Source organism: Manis javanica, chromosome 1, assembly GCF_040802235.1.
Source record: "Manis javanica isolate MJ-LG chromosome 1, MJ_LKY, whole genome shotgun sequence".
Taxonomy (NCBI): Eukaryota; Metazoa; Chordata; class Mammalia; order Pholidota; family Manidae; genus Manis; species Manis javanica.
In genome coordinates this window covers 169474958-169499175 of record NC_133156.1, presented here as the reverse complement: position 1 = coordinate 169499175, position 24218 = coordinate 169474958, and the positions used below count along the sequence as shown (strand labels likewise).

The window sequence follows — 24218 nt, the reverse complement described above, 5'->3', positions numbered from 1 at the left end:
AGTAGAAGCTATTTTTTTTTAAAGCCTGAACTTTGACTGGGAGATAAATCCATTAACCTATTTGATCCTTAACTTCTGCATCTAAAATGAGGAACTAAATTTGATGTTTTTAAAATGTCTGTTTCAGCTCTTAAGCCCTATACTAGTCATCTTCTAGTTGGAGATTGTAGATGTTATCTGTATTGGCTCTGTTATAACCTCCTTGAATATTTTTCCATATCAATAAATATTCTTCTTTATCCTGGGTGATTCTTGTACTCAGGCAAGTTTTAGAAACACTGGCCTGGCCTAGATGCTTAAGAGAGGTGAAGAGGTGTAAAGGAAGAAGTAGGGAAAGAGAGTTCATTTAAATGAGTGAAAGGTGAGTACAGTAACACACGTGGTGCGTGTCTCATTGTGTTTGCACCTCCCACATGTGCTGGGCCGGCACAGAGCTTACTTTCAGGGCGGTCTTTGAATGACAGGCATTTGGGTTTAGATGAGACTTGATTGCCTGATGAATACTTTTGGATAAGACGAACCTGTTTGCCAGCACTGTCTGGCTCCTTGAAGGTCTTCTCTGCCTAGCAGACTATTCCTCAGAGTTAGGATGTTGCTTGGTTAATTGGGAGAGTCTGCCGAGGACTGTGAGCCAGCAGTGTCCTTTTTAGAATACCATCATACACTCAATTATATTATCTCCGTCTGCTGGCAGGGAGGAACTATTGCCATGACTGGTATAGAAGACCTTCAGGGAAAACTCTCCAGGTAAGAAGAAACTTTGACCCTTGTTAAGTCAGAGGCCAGTGCAGTGTGTGCACAGGAAGATGGGTTTTGGAATCAGAGCCCTATCCCTGTTGAATTTAACCCTTAGGAAAGGTATAGAGTGATAAACTTCAATTTCTTAAAGGAAAAGCCTCCTAAGTTTTGCTAACTCTAACATGGAGTGACTGAACTGAAACATTTCCTTAGTTTTCTGCTTTGAGACAGAAAATCTATGTGCTAGTACTGTGGTAAAGCACGGCCCTCTGATGTATGCTGCATTACTTTCATTTTACATTTGAGGAACTGAAACTTAGGTTGAATAACATATACACTAGGAAGTGTCAGAGACCGATGCAAACCAAGGTCTAACACCAAAACCCAATCAATACTCCTCTAACTACTGTGCTCTTGTTGCCACCCCTCCTCATATCTTTTCCTTGGTATGGTGAGTCACTGTTGTAAAAACAGCAGAGTCCTTCCCTCCATCCCTCTTCTAGCAGATACTTAGTGAATTATTTAGTGTGCCAGACATTGGTGAGCATTATTGCGTGGCCCTTAGGGTAACTCATAAGACTTACAACTGTTTCAAAGCATTAAGTGCTAACAGCATTCATTCAAGCATGCATGCATTCCAGCAGTCTTATGTACCGAGCATCTACTATATGCTTCGTAAGGTAGAACAGTATAAACACAATAGCAGGTCTCTGCCATTGGAATGCATGTTTCATTGTGAGGAGACTGATAATAAAAAAGCAGTTTCAGTAAAGGTACTGTGATTGTGCAGTGAAAGTTATAAAAATACGCTAATAGGCTGAAGAGTAAGGGGGTGGTTTGTGGGGCATGGCAAACCACATTTGGAAAGAGTGATCAGTGATTCTGAGGAGGTAATAGTTGAGCAGGTTTGAAGGGGAGGGGATGGAACCAGCCAGGCACATGAGAACTATCCAGACAGAGGGAGTAGCAAGTATAAAGGCACAGGCAGGAGAGAGCTTAGAACATTTGAAGTCCAGAAAGGTAGCTGTTGTAGTTGGAACACTGTGAACAAGCAGCATGAGATGCTTGGAGGAGGAGGCTGGCAGAGACCAGACCACATAGAATTCTTGTAGGCAGTGGAGAGCCTTAATCCGACTGATTTTATATTTTATAAAGATTGCGGTTTGGTAGAATTAATTTTGGGTAGGAGGCAGAAAATTCAGGCAAAAATGGGAGGGAGTGAGGCCAGTTAGGAAATACACAGTAGCCTCAGGGAAAGGTGGTAGTAGTGGTGGCATGGAAAGAAATGAGTACAGTCTGCAGAGATTTTGGAAATAGAGGCAGGATTTACTGGTTTACTGATTGGATGGGAAGTGAGTTGGTAGGGTTTTTAACTCAAGCAGCTCAATGGCTATTGTACAGAATAAAATTTCTGCCTAGGTGCTGTCTAAGTTTCCTAAGGAACTCTTGGGAGAGTAACTTACAGAAAGGTACATTGTGTTAGTGCAGTAGCTCTAACTATAATTCAGAAGGTGCTTAGTAGAAGTGAGCCTTAATTAGCATTTTGAAAAGACTTGGCAGTTAAAACTGCGTGAGGCTTTTAGTAGGTGATTACCAGAGAATTGTAAAGTAATTCGAAAAGGACTTCAGGAATAAACTTACCTAATTTTCTCATTTTGAAGATTTGGAAACTGAGGCCCAGAGAGTTTGTAAAATTGATTTTCCTAAGGATATTCTTAGAATAGCTGAAGGCTTCCTCCCAAGAATTCTTCTGGGGAACATTAAGCTAGTACCTAACCAAAATTGAGTTGACTAAAATGTTACAACACATGATCAGATAATTTAGTTCTTCCAAACAGTTTGAAGCTTGCCAAAACTTTTGATAGTGATAAAGTAAATTCTTATTTTTAAGATATTTCTCTTCAGCCTATGTTAGACAGTTTTCTCAAGGCTACCAGAGTAAATGTCTGAGAAAAAGATTCATGGTCAGACTGTATAAATATGCAGAATTGTGAGGCTTTAAGAACTTGCTAAAGGGAAGTCTACATCAAATTTTAGAAACTAATAGCTAGAAGATGAAGAACCTTTGAAGATTCTTGAGGTTTAGATTTGGTGGTGAGGTAAATGTAGAGGTTGTGGTGTGAAAGGGGCAATTGAGAAGGTATGTGACTTAGTCACATCACATATGAAGGGGCTGGTGAAGGTGGTGAAGGCATTTCACCTGGTTTTGCCATAGACTAGTTGTCTGGAGTTGTTTAACCTCTTCCTTTTTTTCCATGGTGGGAAGTTTATTTTTGTCAGTAGCATAAACTGGGAAGAAGTAGACCCATTATTTATAAAAACAAAACTACATGAAAAGGGAGGAGGACAAAGTGTCCCAACTTTGTCCTTCAGCCTGTCATGACTTGGTATTTTTCATAGTTTGGGATAACCTTTGTGACTTGGTGAGCCATATATGAGCGAAAACTGTGTCCTCCACCTTTAGTGCCTTGTAAAGCCTTATCTGGGTACCCAGTAGGCATCACTGCCTGTGAGAGTCCTATGTGGTCTGGTCTCCTGCCAGCCTCCACAATAAATGTGGTGGGCACTCAAATCATGTTAAATTGAATGCGTGTGAAGCTGCCACCATTTGAAGACTGTTGGTTAAAAGCTCATTTCTGTGCATAGCATCATTAAAGTACTTGCCACGTGGCTTCATTTTCCTGGCATAAAGATTCAGAGGTCTGTAAAAGATCAGCTTGTAATCTTCATAGGAAGACTCAGGTTTTGTGAAAAGCTGGAGTGACTTATTTAACAGCCTTTAGGTACAAATCCTTAATCTTGTGATTTATCACTTGTTCTCCTGTCTTGTTCCTTGTATTTGGTGATGGTATTGTGCTTGTTCAGTACTAAGCCAAGCAAATAAACTTGACTCTTGCTAACACTTTGTAATTCCCCAACTAGGGACTTTCCTTTTACTGTCTCTTGGTTTGGTATCTTTTAGGCTTCTCCCATGTGTCCTGTGCAGTCTGTTCCCACAACAGTTTTTAAGGAGATCCTGCTCGGCTGTACTGCAGCAACTCCGCCTAGTAAGGACCGAAGACAACAGAGTACTCCTCAAGCTGCCAACTCCCCACCTAACTTTGGAGCAAAAATTCCTCAAGTGTAAGTAGTTGTTTGTTAAAGAATTTCATCAAAATGCTAAGAATTATTCTGGCTATGGTTCATCCTGTCTGAGCTTAAATTGCTCAGATGTCAAGACTTAGCTACATTCAGTGTTTCACAGAGAGTATACCTAAAATTTGGCGTAATGACCTGCTGTTTGTTGTATTTCAGGTTGTCCAAGGAAGTTTTTCATTGTTTCCAGATTAATCAGGTCTCTTCAAAAGTGAAAAGTGTAGTAGGCATACAGAACATAGGAAACATTAAAGAAGTGAAGGGGGGGGTGTGAGGTAAGAGCAGCTTCTTGACTTGATATAGTGAGAATAGTAAATTGAAATGCCGGACAGTTGAAGAATAGATGTCTGCTTTCAAGGAGAAGGGATCAAATTGGTTGTATGTGGAAGATTGACATCAGTGGGGGTATGGAGAAGAGGGAGACATGGTTACAGTGAGTGGTTTTCATCCATCCCAGATACCAAATATAGGTGAGAAATGCAGTGGTAGAGAAAATACTGTCATAGAAAGGAAATAATAATGAGAGGAGGTTTAGTTACTAATTTATAGATGATGAAAATGAGTAAGAAATGTAGTTTAACTGGAGATTTGAAGTGGTTACAAGGTTAAAGAAGAATTTAAGGGGAAGATCTCTTTTAGGAGGGGTGGTGGCCTGGGCAGGCAGTTGATGAAGACTTAAGATATGGGTCAGAGAGACTGTTTGGTTTGGGAGACTACTGCAACAAGGTGGGAGTGTGGTTGAGCACACTGATTCACTGGGAGTGAGCTGGGCTGCTGGAATAGAGCTTGGAGGATGGCCACAGAGCAGTCAGGCAGAAAGAGGAGCATCTTCAGAGTAGAAAGAAGGAACAATAAGGAGTTCAGTGAAAGCGAAGCCTAGGTGTATAATATGAGCACTTAAATGAGAAATTCTTCTCAAGGATGAAATCCTTTGTTAGAGGCAGGAAAGGAGGACTTTGTTTTGCTGGGGAAAGAACTTCAGGATGTGTTTCAGAGGAACAAAAGTTCTTTAGGGATACCCCTAATAAGATAGGGCATTTGGGGAATACCAAGTCATTCTGTGAAATAATTAGTCAGCTCTTCTCTTTGCTTTGGGTCCTGATCACTGACAGAGAGGGAGATGAACCAGTGTTAGGGTTGGTTACACAAACCTTGTTCATAGCCAGGCAGGGTGTTGTGGCCAGTTTTGGTTTCCTGTGATACTGATTTGTTTTGAGGAAAAGTATGGTTCATTATGCTGTAAGAAGTAAAACTAAGTCAAAGCAGTTAAGGATCTATGAGAACATGCGGATTGAGCATTTAGATATTTTTGCAGAGCCAGTGACTGATTACTTTTAGACTTTAAACTCCAGCTTATGGAAACTATCCTGAATTCTCTAATATAAGCAATTTTCTTTTCTTTTTTCATACCGGCTGCCTTAGGGAACCAGACAATTATTTTTAGAAAGGAGGTGGGGAGAGAGGCAAGAGCCCTATAGATACTAGTGTTCCATATTATCTTTTTCAGATGTCATAAACAGATTTTACCAGAAGAACTTTCTTCCTGTCTAAATACAAAACCTGAAATACTGAGAACAAAACCAGAGGTTGTCTGCAAAATGGGGTTGCTCTCTTCAAACTCCTCTCAGATTGGAACTGGAGAATTGAAAACCCTGAGTGAACCAAAAGGTAGCTGTACCCAGCTGAAGACAAACACGGATCAGGAAAACAGATTGGAATCTGTTCCTCAGCTATCGAGTGGCCTCCCTAAGGAGTGCTTACCTACTAAGGCAGCTTCTACGGCAGAATTGGAACTTGCCGATACTGAACTGCAGAAGCATCTAGAACGTGCACCTTCTGCATCTGATGTCCTTTCAAATAAACCAGAAGAAAAAGCAGGTGTCAACAGAAATAGTCCTCGTGGTTGTGCAGTAAAAAAGGTAGAACCTTCAATTTTAGGTTGCCTGCGATCACAGAATTTAAAGGAATCTTCAGTAAAAGTAGACAGTGAAAGCTGTTGTACTAGAAGCAACAATAAAATCCAGAATGGTGAGTGTTTCTGTATATCTTTATTAGTAGAAGGTAAGCAGTAGTAGTGGGTACATATATAGCTTCTCCTTATCTTATGAGAAAAATAATAGGAAAATGTAGAAAAAGTTCATACAATCAGAAAAGTTCAAAGAAGAAAGGAAAATCCCACAATCTCAGAAATGGTTTCTGTTAATATTTTGGTGGAACTGGTTCCATGTATAACAGATCAACTGTATCACACAAATGGGTTCATACCAATAATTTTACTCTGTGAATTAGTGTAGGTGTGTTATCAACATTTTAAGGCTCAAGGATTCCATTATATGCATTTACCACATGACTTAACTGGTTCTTATTAGATGGGTAGGTCTCAATTTTGGTTGTAAGAAAATAATTTTGAAACAGAATTTAAAGTACTCTGATGATTATCTTCAGCTCATCACTGATCTTTCTGTAACATCCAGATTGGAATGGAAGAGGCAATTGATACTTCATTCAGTTTAGATCTGAAACTTTTTTTAAGACAGAGAATTATAAATCACCATCTCCAGAAAAGGGACTTTTTGTTAAAGAATTTAAGGACAGGGCTGAAACACCAGGCAGAGTTTCTCTTCTTAAGGGGAGGTTCCACCGCACTACAGTTTAAAACTAAGTACTCTTACAAAGAAAATGGTACCCTGTATTTCATACTACTTACATTCAATTTGAGGATGTATTCCAATGATGGTAGTTAGTAGAATTAGTAAAACTAAATGGCTTCATTATATCAAAAGGTTTGAGGCTTAAATTGATATAGCTGTTAATTTGCATAAAATTGCATAAGATTATACTGTTCCTGAGGAGTTATGTAACTCCCAAAAGAAACTGAATATTCATAACCATATCCCTGCTCTGTTTCTTCATTTCTTTTGAGTATTCAGCCTTCACATTCAGCTAGTTTTTGAGGCAAACTAATATGTGAAGAAACATTAAAAATTCTGAATCAGTAAGCACATTGTGGGTACATAGGTGAGTTACAGAGTGCAGCTTTGTCTCACTTAATATGTTGTGCAGCTATGCCCCAACTAAAATGATTTTAAGGGAAAAACCTACTAGTGTCCTCCTGGTGCATGATATCTACTGGGACTTTTGACTGAGGAGTGAGAGTGATCAGAGGCCTACCAGGATCTCTGCGCTGTTTCTACTAGTGTTGCTTGTGGGGTGGAAAGACTCAGCTGATTGCTGTTCCTCATGCCTTTGCTGCACTTAGGGGCTAGAAAACAAAAGCAAGCTGGAGTTCAAGAGCTGCCTTTTTTCTGCTGGATATATGTGTGTCTCCTCAGAAGTTGGCATTGCTTTTTTCTCTTGGCTCTGCTCTGAATTGATAGAATCTTTGATGAGTCGACTATTGCTCTCCTTATTAAGAGCTAGCTTTATATTTCAGCTTGCTTATTTCTAGATATTTCCTCTTTTAAGCCAGGGCAGAACAGATAAGATAACCTTTGGAGTTTTTGCCCATCGTCTTTGAAAAACCTGATCTACATCAAAGGATGTTTTTCCAATATCTGAGAAAATAAGATTCCATCCTTGAACTAGTGAGCTCTTTAGTTTTCCCTCCTTTCTTACTTTACCTTCTCGTTCACTATAACTGAATCAGAATGTTCAGGGATCAAGGGATGGAGGCCTGACAGCATCCCTGTAGCATCTTATAGTGTACCGTAGTCCTGCTGTAAAAAATGGAAGATTGGAACAATTCTAAGGTAATTACTAAAGATAGTTTATTTAAAGCTGCCTTGGTTTTGAGATCTTTCTTCTAATTTATTGCAAGGCTGTGAGGCTCTCCCACCTGGTTCTCAAGTGGTTCCTCAAAAATTGTTTTTTGCTTTTGTTTTTATTTGCCTAAGAATCCTTTGGATACCAAGAAAAAGTCTTTTCTATATGTTGCATACTTTATATGAAGTATTTCTCAAGGCTCTTGGTTTACAGATAGGTTCCTTTCTGCATTATTTGGCAGACAGTGGTTACTCTTTCCTGTCACATCCCTACTTTTCTTCCTCTTTTTTTTTTTTAAGGATGAAACCATGTTAACACTATCTCTTAAGTTCACCTGCCTGTTACGAACTAAAACTTTAAGTACTGCATTTACTTAGAATCATAATCCTGTTTCTAGCCACCGCTTTTAATCCTAAATGGAACAGATAGGTAAAGGAAATTGAGGACATGTCAAGGGTTAAATAATATCTCTTAGCAGCATCTAGAAGATAGTTCTTTTTTTATAAATCAAGGGGCCTGTGCAGGAAAGCTATTTGGTTTTTATTATATGTAGAACAGTTTTTTAAGAATGCTTTAGAAAACACATCTTAAACCAGTCTTTTTTGAGTGTGAAAAGTGACAGAATTGACTTCCACACAGTTCTCTGTGCATTGAGGTGAACCCATTTTTGTGTGTTGCTAATGCTACAGCAAGTGTGACATTTCTGACTTAGAGAAAGTCTTCCTAAAATAATAATCTAGGGCTCTGAATAGAAGTATATGCTAACTTGAAACTGTAAATCTAGTTGTTGAATTTGGGGTTTTATGTTGCCAAGTGGATTTACCAAATGAGAATTATTTTATAAGGAGATTAAAACTTTCCAGTTGTTCTGACAGTTGTCTTCTGTTAGGCCATTTTTAGAAATTATAGTTGAACCAGTAGTTGAGAAGAGGAATTCTCCCTTTGAGGAAGCTGGCCTTTTAGATAGAATTTAGCCAGACATTGATATTAATTTTAAAAACCTGAGGTCCCATTTCCTCAATCGTTTGTTTTCCTAGCCCCATCCCGGAAGTCAGTTTTGACAGACCCAGGCAAACTCAAGAAGCTGCAGCGGAGTGGTGAGGCCTTTGTGCAGGATGACTCTTGCGTGAACATTGTTGCACAGCTGCCCAAGTGCCGGGAGTGTCGCTTGGACAGTCTCCGCAAGGACAAGGAGCAACAGAAAGACTCTCCTGTGTTTTGTCGCTTCTTTCACTTCAGGAGGTAAGACGTTTTGGGAAAAGCTCAGATAATCTTGGTCCTATAACATACTTTTTTCCCCTTCTATCAACAGTAAATCTAGAAGTAAAAAGAAATGAGATTGAATTTTTAATCTGTGGGTTTGGGAATCTAGATTTTACTACATATTATTTGCTTCTCATTCTCCTTTTCAGTTTTTTTAAGGAAAGAAGCTTATACAATACAAACTTCTGTTTCTAACAATAGGCATTATAGAAAAATGCACCTGAAACTACTAGAAACAACTATGGTTAACTTTTCAATGCATCTTAGTGTTTATACGGTTGTGAATATATTCTAGCATATGTAGTTGGTGTACTATATACAGTTTTTAATCTCATCTCTCTAATACTTCCCCAGTAATAGTAGGAACCATCTGCTCATATTAACTTTTTTTTCCAGATAGTTTTGAATAACTATTTAAGAGCCCATTGTAACAGTGTTTGAAAATTCACTTAACCAATTCCCTTGTTGGTGGTAAGATTATTTGTATTTGTTGCCGCTAAAAGTAATATAAAAATGGTTATCTCCTCGTCTACATCTGACTGTTTACTTTGGAAGGGTTAGTGGAAGTGGCATTACTGGCCAGAAGGGGTGAGTGTCTTAGGGCTTTGATACGTACGTTCTGCCAAATGGCCCTGCACGGCTGCCAGCCCCATGTCCATGTCCACTGCCAGGGTTTATGGATTCCTGTCACTTGTGGGCCTTTGCCATCAGGAAGAGGTGTATCTTTACAAAAAGCTTTTCTAATTTTATAGGTAAAAACTTTCATTTTTACACTGTATTTTTTCAGTTCAATTAAAGAAAAAGGCAGCCTTCTGTTTCTCATACCTTCATGAATGGTGGTGGTCTGCATGTGGATGGACTTCAGATATGACTTACTTTCTCAGAAAGCTAGACACTTTGATGCTCAACTTGTTCTGATCATAAATGGAAGTTTTGACTTCAGTTGCTTTCCATTCTCCTCCTCCACTTTAGTTTTATCAAGATTAAAGATTGCTAATTAACTGAATTTACGCTGGTATTTTAGTTCATTATTTATATCTGTCCTGGTAACTTTCAGATTCAGGCTTATTTAATAAACTACAGTTCTTTAGATGTTAAGTTTGCCCCATTTCCTGAGTCAATTGTGAAAGCACCACAAGTGTGTCTGTGGCATTTGGAGCTGTGGTAACCGCTAACATGTTAACACACCCATAAATTAATACATATTCTGAGTAACACCTGGCCCAGAAAAAGGTTTCTCAATAAAGGTTGGCTCTGTTTTACTTCCTTTCTAGAGAATTGTTTTTGTTTTTTTTTTTACTGAGGGAAAAGTATGTTAAGATTTGTGGACACTTCTATATATTTTGAAGGGCACACAATGGTTAGGCTTTGTACAGATGTATATCTCTGTGATTGGCCTGATTTCACATTCTGGCTCCTTGGCTGTGAAAGGTGTAACTGGACTGTGTGAGAGATTGGTTTGGGTTTAGGCTGCAGAGGCATTTTAGGGAGGGGAGAATTAGTTTTTTTTCCTTTTGAATATTACTAGAGCTTTTTATTAGTATTATTATTATTAAGGTACTATTCATATACACTCTTATGAAGGTTTCACATGAAAAACAATGTTACTACATTCACTCATATTATAGAGTCCCCCCCCATACCCCATTGCAGTCACTGTCCATCAGTGCAGTAAGATTACTAGAGCTTTTTTTAAACTGTTATTTTGTAACTGTCTAGAAATCATTGATTTTATGACTTGACTATTTTTCTATTTTTGACCTCTTTGAAGGGGAAAGTGCCTTTGCTTAATGCTACTTACATAGTAGAAACTGAAACAAACTTAACTTCTTTGTTAAAAAGAATATCATAGTTTAAACAGCCTTTTTTTTCCTGATGTTTAGAGTAAAGATTGAGGCTGTCACTGACTTCCTTGTTAGCTTCTCCAGAAATTCTCCTGCAGATAAAATACTAAGGAGTAGGGCTTCAGTGGTAAAGCTCAGTTGCCAGATCCTGTTTGCCATGTTCTCCCTCTTTAAAATGGCTTCCAAGTTCATTTTTTAGTATTATGACTCTTTCTAATTTGGGCTATTAGTTTAAAAACTTGCATCTCTCCTTTAGACTGCTTGGAATGAATTTTGCATCTATTCAACTCCCAGTGTCTTTCTAGTTCATTCTACACTCTCATAGACAAACAGGTTTTTCTGAAATATAACTTCTTGTGTGTCCCATGTGCTCAGAGTTCTGGTAGCTGCCCAGTGACTAGTGAAGAAGTCAAGGTCCCTGCATTTTTCTTGCTTTTCTATGAAATACTGTGTCCTTGCCATGCCATCTCTCACCTAAGGTCTACCTTTTCTTGCAAGGCCAAACTTAGTTACTGTCTCTACCATGAAGTCTTCTTCATATTAGCCCTACAAAACCCATATTCAGCACTTTCTTCTTTGGTTCTTGTGATTGTTAGTGGTAATTAAATCACAGGTAATTTTTTGATACCTGTCATATCCTTCTTCATTGTGTTTTTTATGTCTGCTTCTCTGTCTCCAACTAGATTGACATACATTTGTTGTGTTTTAAAATATTCAGAACTAATACATAGCTTAGAGAAAACACTCAAGTGTCAAAGGTACTGAAATAAAATGCTGAGAGTGTATCCTGCCTTTTGTTCCACCTTCTAAGTTACTGAGGCCCATCTTAATGCTGCCTCTCACCTCTGAAGTTTACACAGTCATTTGCAGCTAGGATTCATGTGGGTGCCAAATATGTTGTGGGTCTGTGTGATCATGGCTTCAGTGGCCATCTGGGGTGGTTAGCCTTCCCATTATTCTTGAAGCAGTAGTTGTATTCAAATCTGATCAGATTGTTTATCACCTTCTATTTGTTATCAGTTTACTTCTGTGGTGACTTGTGATTGTCCTTTGCTATTAAATATCCAAGTCCTGGAAGATTCAACAACCGTCCTTGGAGACAGTATGATTGGGTCTTGGCTTGAGTGCATAGGCTTCCTTCACCCTTTTCGCTTTCTCTGGCATGTATTTTAAGGGAGAACTATGAAGTTTTTTTTTTCTTTCTTTCTACTAAAATTCACAGGCTTAGACATGGAAATATAACAATTAGAACAATGCTGTCCAATAGAGATATGATACAAGCCATACATATCATTTTAAACCTTCTCATAGCTAGCCAATAAAACAATTGGCTGTAAATAGCTAGCATGAGTATAGAAAACTGGGAAAAAGTTTGCTGGTTTAAATAGCAACTGAATATGTAAATCAATTTTGTGTGTGTGTATAACATACTTTTTTCTCCTTTACTTCCTCTTAGGTTACAATTCAACAAACATGGTGTGTTGCGTGTAGAAGGCTTCTTAACACCAAACAAGTATGACAATGAAGCAATTGGCTTGTGGTTGCCATTAACCAAAAATGTTGTGGGGACTGATTTGGACACAGCAAAATATATCCTGGCCAACATTGGAGACCACTTCTGTCAAATGGTGATTTCTGAAAAGGAGGCTATGTCAACTATTGAGCCACACAGTAAGAGCATCTCTTAGGGGGTAGGATTTTTGAGTCCAACTTGATTTTTGCTCCTAAATGACACCCAAGTCCTAAATGCATGGGTTTCATTTTCACCCAGAAGTTTAGATGACTTTGGTATAATGAGGTTGCATTTTTCCTTTTGTAAAAGATCTTGCCTATTGGGCTTAGAGTCAGTCACCTATCTCTGGAGTTTATTTTGGGGCAGTTACTAAAGGAATAAAAATTCTTTTTCGCTAAGGAAAGTAAAGATGGGATCATGGTAGAATTTGCACAGCCTTATCAGCAGGGTGGGTTCACCAGAAGCGGATGATGCCTCAGGTTAAAACATAAAGGTTCTTGATCAGGAATACAACTCAAAGAAAATAAGAAGGAACAGACTCTTTCTAGACTCACTGAACCAGAGACTGGGGAATAGGGTCTCAGGCATTAGAATGGGAATAAGCTCAGATGAAAAGCATTCTGTTAGAGTCAAGATTTTAAGAGAATACTTGGAGGTTTCAGCTGGGTATGTTTTGAGTCCTCCACCTTTTGAGAGCACTATCACACTGATCTGGAGCCCAGTAAATCACAGTGATCCTTGTGGCTTTCACATTAGAGTGAGATCTCTTTCATGACATCTCAAGGTCTGATGTCTGGGAGGACAGCACATCTTGCTGTCTGTGTACATCTGTAGAAGTGAGATGTTAAGCCAGAAGCACCAAGGGGCATCTGTCTTTAAGTCTCGTATTTTCTTCCATGGTTTTTGTTTTTCCAAAATGGTTGCAAGTTAAAAGTGAAGCCTTTGCATTCCCTGGTAGACATCTTTTCATACTTTGCACAAATATGTTTCAGCACAATCATCTGCACACATACTAGTCTTAGAAACTTTGGCTGTAGGTACCAGAAGCTAACTGAAGCTAACTCAAGCACAAAAATAGTTGATAGTGATGGATACTGTTACATCTCAGAATCCAAGTAATGGGAAGTGTGGCATTACCAGGAAGAGGAATTCAGGGCTAGGTGGGGGAGGTGATCATGAGCCTCGGTGGGGTGCCAAAGTTATAAACGTGAAGCAAAGAGCAGCTTTAGAATCACTCCATTCTGTTGGGAGTAGTAAAGATTCATATAAAACAAGAGTCTATTAAAGTTGTTCCTGTAATCTTCTATTTAGGACAAGTGATGCTGGTTTTCCATTTTCAGTAGAGATACAAAGTTTCCTTATTATATACACTTAAGTAAAAGTAGTAGATTTAAAGAAAAACTTTTAAGTAACTGGTGTAGAGGTAGTAGATTAATGATTGGAATGTAGAAACACTTTGTTGGAATATGTATTAGTCACTTCACTCCTGAGCCAGCAGAGTTGTTTTTAAATTGCTCAAGGTGAGTAGTCTGAAAAATTTCTTTTTCCATACAGAAGGCAGTATACCTAGTTGCCTTTTAAGAGCATAGTTAAGAAAAATCTGTCCTTGAAAATTTAAATGTGATTAACCTTTCTTGCTCGCATGTTTGATTATCCTGTTCCTCTGTGACAAGCTGATCAGTTAGAAAGAGGAACTCACTGTGAATAATACTGAAAGGTGCCACCACAGGTGTTCCTCGGGCTTATACCCTCTGCTCCTGAGATTAGGAAGGCAGGTCTCAACCTTTAGATGTTGATTCTGTCTTATCAAAGACATCATTAAATGGGTGGCTGAGCGATCTAAGAATACTCTGTAATAAACAGTCTTATCCAAATGACCAGGATGAAGTTTATGAAATCTCATCTGTACAGTGTCTAAAGCGCTCCATATTGTACACATTGTAATGAAATGGAGTAATCCACCCTGAGTGGGTCCAGGGCGTCTGTGAATAACCTGACACACTCTATGCTGGATGTTTGTGTATCTGAGTCAGTTTTTTTGTCTTTGGCCAAAGAATGGTCCTTGTTGCCTCCAGATTCCGCAAGGGGCTCGTGTCCCAAAAGGTGAAGAACCACTGCCGTGTGACACCTGTGTCTGCACTCCAGCTCATGTAACCACTGCTGCGTTTCCAATTGGTTATTTTCCGTCGGACTTAACTGTGCACCAGTGGTGTGCAGAGCTTGTTGGCGGGGCCAGGGGTGGTGGCAGGGCATAGCCCAAGTAGGGATTCTGCTTGTGTGGAGCTCAGTTCCCTAGGTGGAAATTAGACTGCATCTGACTCTGTACAGTGGGAAGAGGCTCCAGTCCAAAGTACGAATATAAGTTGATGGGAGTGCTGAAGGAGTCCGGGGGAGCTTCACAGTAGGGGTTCGGGGGGACGTTGAGATTGTCTGTGAGGTAGATCAGTTAATAGGACTCCAGTGATATCAACTCCCCTCCCCACTCATGCTTTATTTCAGAGGCCCTCTCCTCCCCAAGACTAAGTGATGTATTGATTTTTATAGGACAGGTTGCTTGGAAGCGAGCTGTCAGAGGTGTTCGAGAAATGTGTGACGTGTGTGACACCACCATCTTCAACCTGCACTGGGTGTGTCCTCGGTGTGGGTTTGGAGTGTGTTTGGATTGCTACCGGATGAAGAAGAAAAATTGCCAACAGGGTAAGAACCAATTTGATTCTCCTCAGAGCCCCTCACACACTTACATTCAGCCTTGCATTGATTTGTGGTGGATAGATTTCTGAAGCATTTGGGCCCAGGGTCCACGAAGAGCAGTTACTACAGATGGGCTCTTTGCAGGTGCTGCCTACAAGACTTTCTCTTGGCTAAGATGTGTGAAGAGCCAGATACATGAACCAGAGAACCTAATGCCCACACAGATCATTCCTGGAAAAGGTATTTCATGTGGTGCAATGGTACTTTCCCATGTTTTGGTTACCTCAGAGGGGCTGGTGGTTTGGTTTCGCTTTAATGGTATATAGTTACTTGTTAACTTATTTTAGTATATACTATAAATTGTCCAGAAATGTATCAAATTATGCCCCCAAAACTTCTTGATTGATGTCTTGTAAATAGTTTTGTGAAAGGAGAGAACGTGGTGCATGTGGGGGAGGCATGCTAGGTTGAAAAGGTGTAAGCAGTATATGCTGCTAAAAACAGTAATCCTATTGGAAATACCAGCTTCTCCTTTGGAATGCTGCAGTGAAAGTACCTAATATCCTTACTCAGATGTTTGCCCTTTTTTAAGCCCTGTATGATGTTGGAGACCTTGTTCATTCCATAAGAGCAAAATGGGGAATAAAGGCAAATTGTCCCTGTTCAAGCAGGCAGTTCAAGCTCTTTTCAAAGCCAGCCTCAAAGGAAGACATAAAACAGGTATTATTACTCTTTATGCTAGATTCAACAGTTTTATGATTGTTATCTGTTGTCAAATAACCGAAGGATTTCTGTAGTGCATTTGAAAGGATGCGGGGACAGTTGTCAGTGGAGAGAGAGATTCTTTTCGTTTCATGTGACACGCATAGGCCTGTTGACTCTTCTCACGTTATTTTTGTGGACTTCTCTATAGCCTCTTTTAATACATTTTTAACTTCTGTTTATCGAAAAAGGAAAATCTCTTCTTTACAGTCTGCCTAATAAGTTGCTCTTAAATTTGTATGGTTTTTTTAAATTTCTTAGGTTTTGCAGTTGAAATATTGCAGGTTAGCTTTACAATTTTTTTAATTACTGACTGTATTTTACTTACAATGCGTATGAAGAGTTGAAGGAAACAGTACTGAAATGACCCTGTATGTAGTCATCACTTGACTTAAAAAATGTGCATTTCCATCGTGCTTGGACTTCCTTTTTCCTGCCAGCATCCCCTTCATCTGCACCATCGAATCCACCCTCCAAGACTGCCTTCCTGTCCCTCACCCCAGTAATCATTATCCATTGTGGTTGTAATAACCAGAAATTCTTTGGTTTTCATACATCTCAGGGGTCAAAGGCAGCATGGATAGAAGAGTTGGGATCTTTGGAGTCAGAACTAAGTTTGAATTCTTTTTTACTACTTCCCGGGCATAACTTTGGCTCAAATAAACTGATTTATATGTGCTTCAACTTCTTCATAAGTAAAAGAGGAATGATAAAACAGTATTGATAATTGGGTATCACAGAACCACATGTAAAGGGAGGGTTGGGACCACAACAGGAATTAGGTTATTCTTTTTCCGTCTTAAGTATGTGTAAACTTATCAGCTGAGTCGTCAAAGCAGTTTTTTATGTAACAGAAAAATGAGTTGTGTGCTCTGTCCCTTTGTTTTTCAGTTTATGTTTGAGTTCTTTTAAGAGCTCTTAATCACATTTTAAAGTATACTATACTATGTTAACTCAAAATAACATTTTCTTTTCTCTGCCTCCCATTTCCTTCTGAAATCACAGTTGTACCTTTCCCCTGCCTCATTTCTTCTTTAAGCAGCCAGATTTGAGTGCCTATTTAGGGTACTGTGAGTTCATAGGGAAGAGAGGCCTTAAGCTGGTCATGTTAAAGCAACCTAGTGGGTGGAATGGTAGGGATGTGTGTGAGCATCCCTACGTAATTTTTCAGCTTGTATAAAATTCTCCTTTCGCACTCAACACAGATTTCCTTAGCTGGAGAAAAGCCTACTCTTGGTGCTGTGCTCCAACCGAACCCCTCAGTGACGGAGCCAGTGGCTCTAGGTGGAGAAGCTGCCTCCAAGCCAGCCAGCAGCACGAAGCCTGCCTGTGCAGCTAGCACATCTCCTTTAATCTGGCTGGCAGACCTAACCAGTGGGAATGTCAACAAAGAAAACAAGGGTGAGTATTGCCTGCTTTCCTGTGGGTCACTGAGAACTTGGAGTGTTTGCAGAGGGACTTGGTAACTTCAGTTGCGGTGAGAACAGAGTAGTTAGAAGGCTTATTAGAATGGGTTCCCTGTAAACGCCCTGAGACCTGGCATGAATGCAGTTGTTTTCAAGATGCAGCACCAGAGAAGACTTCTGCTGTTAGAATCCTCGGTAAGGCTGAGATTGTTTTTGGTAAGAATGGAGTGGACTGAGATTTGTTCATTTCAGTAAGTGATTTTTTGCCTTTCTATACTTACCTGTGTACAGTTCCTGTTTTGTCCAAATTGGAATGTTCTGGCTTCTGTTATTTTTTTTTCATCTCTGCTGTTGTCTCGGGGTGTGGAATTAGGTAGGTGGATGAGAAATTAAGTGATTTGCTTTCTGGCTATCTTGGAAAGAAGAATTACAAGTCAACTTTATTCATGCAAAGATCCTAAGCATAATTTCAGTGGATCGAATTAAACATATAAATGAAGGAATTACACAGCATGATCAAGCAGGGCTTCAGAAATGCAGGAGTAGTTTTTAAAAGAGAATAAGTGTATGTGGCAAGATACAGAAAAGTAGTAAAATTCAATACCTTTTCATGATAAAAAGCAAAAAACAAACAAATTAGGAACAGAACGGGATGTCCTTACCTGTTGAGTTTCTATAATAAAAAAGACAGCAAACATCATAAATAATGACTGAATATTTTTAATAGGTTGAGTTTTTTGTTTTTTTAACAGTTCTCCTCTGTTCAGGAGATGAGGATGTCTGTCTCACTGCCTCAGTGAACTGTGTGAGAAATCCTGCAGCAAGGCAGACAGACAAAAATGTTAGGATTGGAAAGAAAGAAAGCTATTGACAACTTTATCAGCAGTAGATGATCTGATTATACACGTGAGAAATCTAAAAGAATCTATGTTTAATATAAACATCTATCAAGGTTGCTAGTTACCTTAATGTTAATTTACAAAAATCAGTTGTATCTTGTATAGCAGGAACAAATAGAAAATGTAAGTCTAAAAAATATTATTCACTGTAGTACCATCTTAGATATTGGATATTTATAGTTTTAGTGCCTGTTGGAAATCCTTGTCTACATCAATAATGTCATTCGTGTTGATCCTCTTTGTTTTTTGGTTCCAGTAAATGAAAACCAAGTTCCTAGTAAGGAAAATAATAAAAGCCTAGTAAGGGATTTGCCTTTCAGAATGCTTTTCCATCTGGATGTTTTGGTTTTGTTCTTAGAGAAACAACCAACGATGCCAATTTTAAAGAATGAAATCAAATGCCTTCCACCCCTGCCCCCTTTGAGCAAATCCAGCACAGTCCTCCACACCTTTAATAGCACAATTTTGACACCTGTAAGCAACAATAATTCTGGTTTCCTCCGAAATCTCTTGAACTCCTCCGCAGGAAAGGTATGCTTTGTTTTATTGTTTGTACTTACCTTGTAAATATGGGTAGAGGCAGAACAGGAAGAAACTAGAGAAATTGAAACAGTAGAGAGAAGGATATGAGTCCCCTGCTTTCCTTCTTTGGAACAGAAAGCTGTGTCATTGGCAGGTGGGCTTCACAGGATTTGTAGTACTGGGCTGGGCCATTTTCTCCTATACACCTTTTCCTATACCCACTTCTATGTTTTGTGATCAGGTGGGGGAAAGGAATGAACTTACCCCACCATCTAGGTCCTGGCTTAGACTGTCTCTGGGATATGTAATGTGTACTCATTCTACTGTTACAGGAATGGATTCCTGGATGGTAGGAATGACATATTTAAGTCTTGTGTTCTTTCTAAAATTCAGACAGAAAATGGACTCAAGAATACACCCAAAATCCTTGATGACATCTTTGCCTCTCTGGTGCAAAATAAGACCTCCTCTGATTTATCTAAGAGGCCTCAAGGACTGACGATCAAGCCCAGCATTTTGGGGTTTGACACTCCTCACTATTGGCTATGTGATAATCGCTTGCTGTGCCTGCAGGATCCCAACAACAAGAGCAACTGGAATGTGTTTAGGGAGTGCTGGAAGCAAGGGCAGGTGAGAGGGGCCTCCGTTCCCACAACCCAATTCAGATCCTCTTTCTTGGCTCCTTTGGTCAATTTCTGAGAACCTTCCACCCCCCCACCCCACCGCCCCCTACCAATTACAAGAGGTATATACTATATCTCTTTTGTGTGTATGCTTTTTTGTTTATGGTGAATACAGTTAGGGCAAAACATGGTTGTGAGTCTTACTTCTACAGTAGACATTCCTGAGCTCTTTTCCAGTAAGGTTTTGATTGCTGCTCACCCTTCATCATTGGATTTTGATGAGAGCATTCTGGGCTGAATGATTGTTGTGTGATATACCCCTACTTCTCCAGTTGAGGTTTGACTTGGCTGATGGGGTTGGGGGATTAGACAAATACAAAAATCATGCATCCCTCTTCCATGAGTTAAAAACCTTGTGCTGAAGGCTATTTCAGGTGGGCCAGAGCTATATGGCGTCATCTTGGAATTGGTATGTAATCTCTGAAGGGGCCTGCTTTACAAGGGACAGCATCTTCTGATCTTAAGTTTTGGTTCACAGTGTAGGAGATGCATGACTTTATAGGCCTGCTCCCCTGCTTTCTTGTTTTGGTTTTTGTTTTCTGGATCTTTGGCTTCTCTCCTGGGCCAAATGGAGTCCTCACTAAAGGAACGCTTTACTCTTGGACAAGGCCAGAACTTGGAGAATTGCTAAATAGAAAAATATGTATATTTAACAGAAAAAAATTCTAAATTTTTTCAGCCCTTTGTACTAATAAAGTTTGTTCATGACAACAGTAATAGACTAAATACAGTCCACCAACATGTTTTGTTGAGGTTGCATAATGTTTAAGAAAAATCAAACTGGTTGCTAATAGCCAGGCTATTTCACATAATGATCAGAATTTCTGGCTTGCCTTGGCTAACCAGAAGATTTGGCAACCTCACATCTATTTCTGCCTGGCACCATCAGACCCTCTTTGGACAGGACACGCCCACCACCCTGCTCTCTCCGCCACGCCCCCCGCCTGGCCCTGAGCCTCGCTCGGTGTAGGTGTTTTGTGAGAATGAGGATCTGAGTTGGAAGGTGTGACCCTAGTGCCTGGAAGTTACGGATGTACTTTGAGAGCAGATGAGTGGTAAAGACAAAAAATGCTATGTCAGCTTAGAGGACTAAGCAGTCCCTTTGGGATCTGAGACTGAGGGCCAGCTACAGAGGAAATTCAGCAGCTGTTTGAAAAGTGGCTGCTGCAGGTGTGGGGACTGAGCTGGGCAAGTTCAAACTAAAATCTTCATCCTGAATCTTTTCAGCCAGTGATGGTGTCAGGAGTGCATCATAAATTGAACACTGAACTTTGGAAACCCGAGTCCTTCAGGAAAGAGTTTGGCAATCAGGAAGTTGACCTAGTTAATTGTAGGACCAATGAAATCATCACAGGAGCCACAGTAGGAGACTTCTGGGATGGATTTGAAGATGTTCCAAGTACGTATTCAAGACCTTTGGGGTTGAGGGTGTGAAGGAAGGGGCACAGGAATAACTGGAGTCTGAGGCTCTTCAGGCAGCAATAGCATTTTCCCTGATTTGGAGTCTACATTTAGTGTCTTACATCCTCCTCCCTTTCCTTCTCTGAAGTTTATGCATTTGAACTAAGGCACATTCACCTTGTAGTACCTAGAGAGCTGAGGTTTGGTTATCTGTTCTTTGGGTGGCCCCACATCCATCATGACAGAAATGCTGTGCTTGCACTTGAGTCCAGGTTGGGCTGGGGGCACAGCACGAGGAGAGCCAGGGCTTGTGACTCAAGGCTGGTGGCTTTTCATGTCTTACCTTCATATATCCTTGTAATTTCTTTAAATTTTAACTATTGTTAACAAGAGAAGCAGATCTGAAGGCATCCAGGGAGCATGAGTTCATTTAACACAGGGTATCCTGGCCACTGCCTACTGCTGGGATGGAGTTTCAGATGGAAGATGTTTACCCTAGGAACAATACCTGTGACATGAAGGCAGAAGCAGGAGTGGGCGGCAAGCGGAGGCAGCTGCAGTGCACACTCCGCAGAGCCTCGGGCAGCCTGGCGGGGAGCACTGGAGCAAGCAGTGCCCCGCAGTGTCTCAGACTGGCTGACATGGGATATGTCGGGGCCTTGATTGCCCTACCTCTCTCAGTCTCTAGACTTGGTGCCCCAGGAAGCAGGTGACCTGACAAGGCAGCTTTCTGTAGCCAAGGTGGACCCTAAAACCTGTTGGGCAGCAGGGCCTTTGAAGGGAATCTGGCAGCACAGCTACCACAGTGTGCTTCCCAGTTAAGGCCTGGGTTCAAAGCTTGACTCCTGATACGTTCTTGCATATATGAGCTTGGTGACTGACGTTTGCTGGGGTACATCTCAGGCCTGGTGCACCCACTGCAGCTTGTCTTCTCTGTGCTGCTGATTCTCCGTGCATATGCCGCATACCTCCTGCAGTGACGTGCTGCTGGGGTTCTTCTCTTTGCTGCCTCCTAGACTGTGTATCTGCTTAAACTAGGTTATGAGACTACTTGATTGACTAAAATATGATATAGATACTATTCCTCCAGAGTACAAGGTCTGAAATCAAACATAGGTTCCATTTCCAGTTCTCCCACTTAATACCTAAATGACCTTAGGCAGTTGACAATTTCCTCATCCAAAAATGGAAATACTAAATAGTGCCTAATCTCTTTGGGATATTGGGTGTAGTTCTAAAGATTAAATGGTGAAAACAACGAGCAGATATTGGAACAGATCGAGAAATGAAGTCACAGTTGTCATTACTGTTAATCATAATTGTCAGCATATCTTTTTTAATGAGGGCTCATCAATTCTCAGTTCCCTGTCATTGCCTGCAACGGGTACCATTTCTGTTACAAGAAAACAGTTCAGCCTGACCCCAGTGGGCCCTCTTGGCCCTAGTTGTCTCTGGACAGAACATCAGGTAGAGTCTTGCTCAGAGACTGAAAAAAGTCATTTCTGTTTCATGCTGGCCTCAGAAAACCAGGTTTACTAATCACCAGTGGCCTTTGATTGTGGAAGTGAATTGCTCATTTTAGTTGGTGAGCTGCTCACTCTTTCCAGAACACTGTATAGACAGAGGACAACAGACCTAAGAGGGGCAACTGTCAGAACACCACCCGTGTTGTGTGTAAAGGGACAGAGACAGCACCTGAAATCTCAGAGAACAGGTAGTAGTTTAATAATAAGCATCTAGAAAAGACAGCACTTTAAGACAAATTAGTTGGTGATCTTTATTTTGCTACCCCTTGCTGCCTCCTGGGTACAAATGAATTTCTTGGCACTGCAGAAATAAAATGGTTGGCAGTTGCTCAGAGGGGACTATTAAAGAAAAATATTTGCATGCTAAATGCATCAGCTTATGAGCATTTTTCCAAGGTAAGTACATTTTACTTGCATTGTAAGGCATAAAATGCTAATCGCCACTTATTTTGGTCTGTTTCTGAGTTGTGAATAGTAACCATTCAGTAATTACGGCTATTTTTCAGACCGCTTAAAAAATGAAAAAGAACCAATGGTGTTGAAACTGAAGGACTGGCCACCAGGAGAGGATTTTAGAGATATGATGCCTTCCAGGTATGTTTACGGAATGGGGAAGAGATGATTTTGTCTTAACTTAGTAAGAAGAATTCCTTTTGAGGTGACAATAGCTATACCATAGTTTTAATGGTGCTGGTTTTTCATCTCTAGTCTATAATCACTGGAGATGTGTATTTTTATATGAGATAAAGAAGTTACTGACTTTCAGCTGGGACAGACTAACGAAAGCTCCAGCCATTTCCACTGTAGTGCTCTGCCAGAGAAGAGGCCAGCTCAGACGTGCAAGCTCTGATTGAGAGGCAGCAGTGGAATCAGATACTTCAGGGTTCAGTGTCATAGAGTGATACTGCATTAGACAACAAGACAGCTGAATTGGTAGATCAGAACTAAAGAAAAATGTATCCCTTGTTTTATTGCCCTTGTCTAGCTTGGATTAACACATAGTCTACAGGCACACACCTGATCATCTACATTTGCTCTCTTACAACACTAAACTATGTTTTCTACCTTTATCTTGCATCTACCTACCACTTCAGCATTTTCTTAAAAAATAATAATAATAATAATAATGGGAGAAATGTGGGATTCACATATAAATCAAGTATAAAAATCAAACGAATATTCATATTTGACCTGATTGTTTATAGTTCATAATGAGTGATCAAAACCGAAAGTTTTTGTAATAACTGCCCTTGTACTGTTCACCATGTAAGAACTTATTCATTATGTATGAATTTGTTCACCATGTAAGAACTTGTTTGTTATGCTTCAGAAGATTGGAGACTGATGAGAATTAGGCTGGGGGTGGATTAAAGATTGTGCATTGAGCATTGACTCCCCTATACAGAATTTTATTGTTGTTAACAACCATTTGATCAATAAATATGAGAGATGCCCTCTCAAAAAAAAGAAAAGAAAAGAAAAATGTATCCTTGAGTATCACCTACCAGGAATTTATTGCTCAAACCTTTTGTCTAAAATTATTTTGATACACATGTGCTGTAGGAAAGAAAGAAGACATCTTTGTTTATAACTACTATAATTCTTATCTTAAATATTGTTAATGACCACTGTGTCTACCTTCATCAATGCATATATTTGTGTTTGTTCCTTTTGGTGTAGAAAGAACAAAACTAATTACACAATGATGGATTAGAAAGGCAAGCTTTGTTTGTAAAGTTTTTGTTCTCTTGTCCTAGGTTTGATGATCTGATGACCAACATTCCGCTGCCTGAGTACACAAGGAGGGATGGCAAGCTGAACTTGGCGTCAAGGCTCCCAAACTACTTTGTTAGGCCCGATCTGGGTCCCAAGATGTATAATGCTTACGGTAAGGAAGAAATGGCTAACTTGAGAAAAACATAACAAATAAAGCAAGTCAAAATGTTTGGAAAATTGATTTTAGAGGAGGGAGAGTTGGAAATACCCATATTTCTAACACTTAACACAGCAGGAGGCTTCATTTTTGGATATTTCCTTTCATTCCATGGCGTAGGTGTGTATTTCCTTCCCATA

The 24218-nt window shown here is 39.9% G+C and overlaps 1 protein-coding gene and 1 long non-coding RNA gene across 3 annotated transcripts in view; one reads left to right on the top strand and one right to left on the bottom strand.

Moving 5' to 3' along the window:
* The window catches only part of KDM3A (lysine demethylase 3A), a 46582-nt gene that overhangs the window by 15361 nt on the left and 7003 nt on the right, over positions 1-24218 (top strand). For both annotated transcript variants that reach the window (XM_017668675.3, XM_017668676.3), the window contains exons 9-21: positions 3701-3861; positions 5381-5901; positions 8673-8877; positions 12199-12413; positions 14800-14952; positions 15091-15186; positions 15539-15666; positions 16914-17109; positions 18372-18544; positions 18929-19165; positions 20446-20617; positions 22652-22739; positions 23903-24033. In XM_017668675.3, the coding sequence (XP_017524164.3) occupies positions 3701-3861; positions 5381-5901; positions 8673-8877; positions 12199-12413; positions 14800-14952; positions 15091-15186; positions 15539-15666; positions 16914-17109; positions 18372-18544; positions 18929-19165; positions 20446-20617; positions 22652-22739; positions 23903-24033 (2476 nt within the window). The remainder of the gene's footprint in view (positions 1-3700; positions 3862-5380; positions 5902-8672; positions 8878-12198; positions 12414-14799; positions 14953-15090; positions 15187-15538; positions 15667-16913; positions 17110-18371; positions 18545-18928; positions 19166-20445; positions 20618-22651; positions 22740-23902; positions 24034-24218) is intronic.
* Positions 17116-24218, bottom strand: part of LOC108402259 (uncharacterized) — a 34775-nt gene continuing 27672 nt past the window's right edge. The window contains exons 2-3 of the long non-coding RNA XR_012133394.1: positions 18574-18608; positions 17116-17929 (exon numbers count right to left, since the gene is read on the bottom strand). This is a non-coding gene — a long non-coding RNA (uncharacterized lncRNA). The remainder of the gene's footprint in view (positions 17930-18573; positions 18609-24218) is intronic.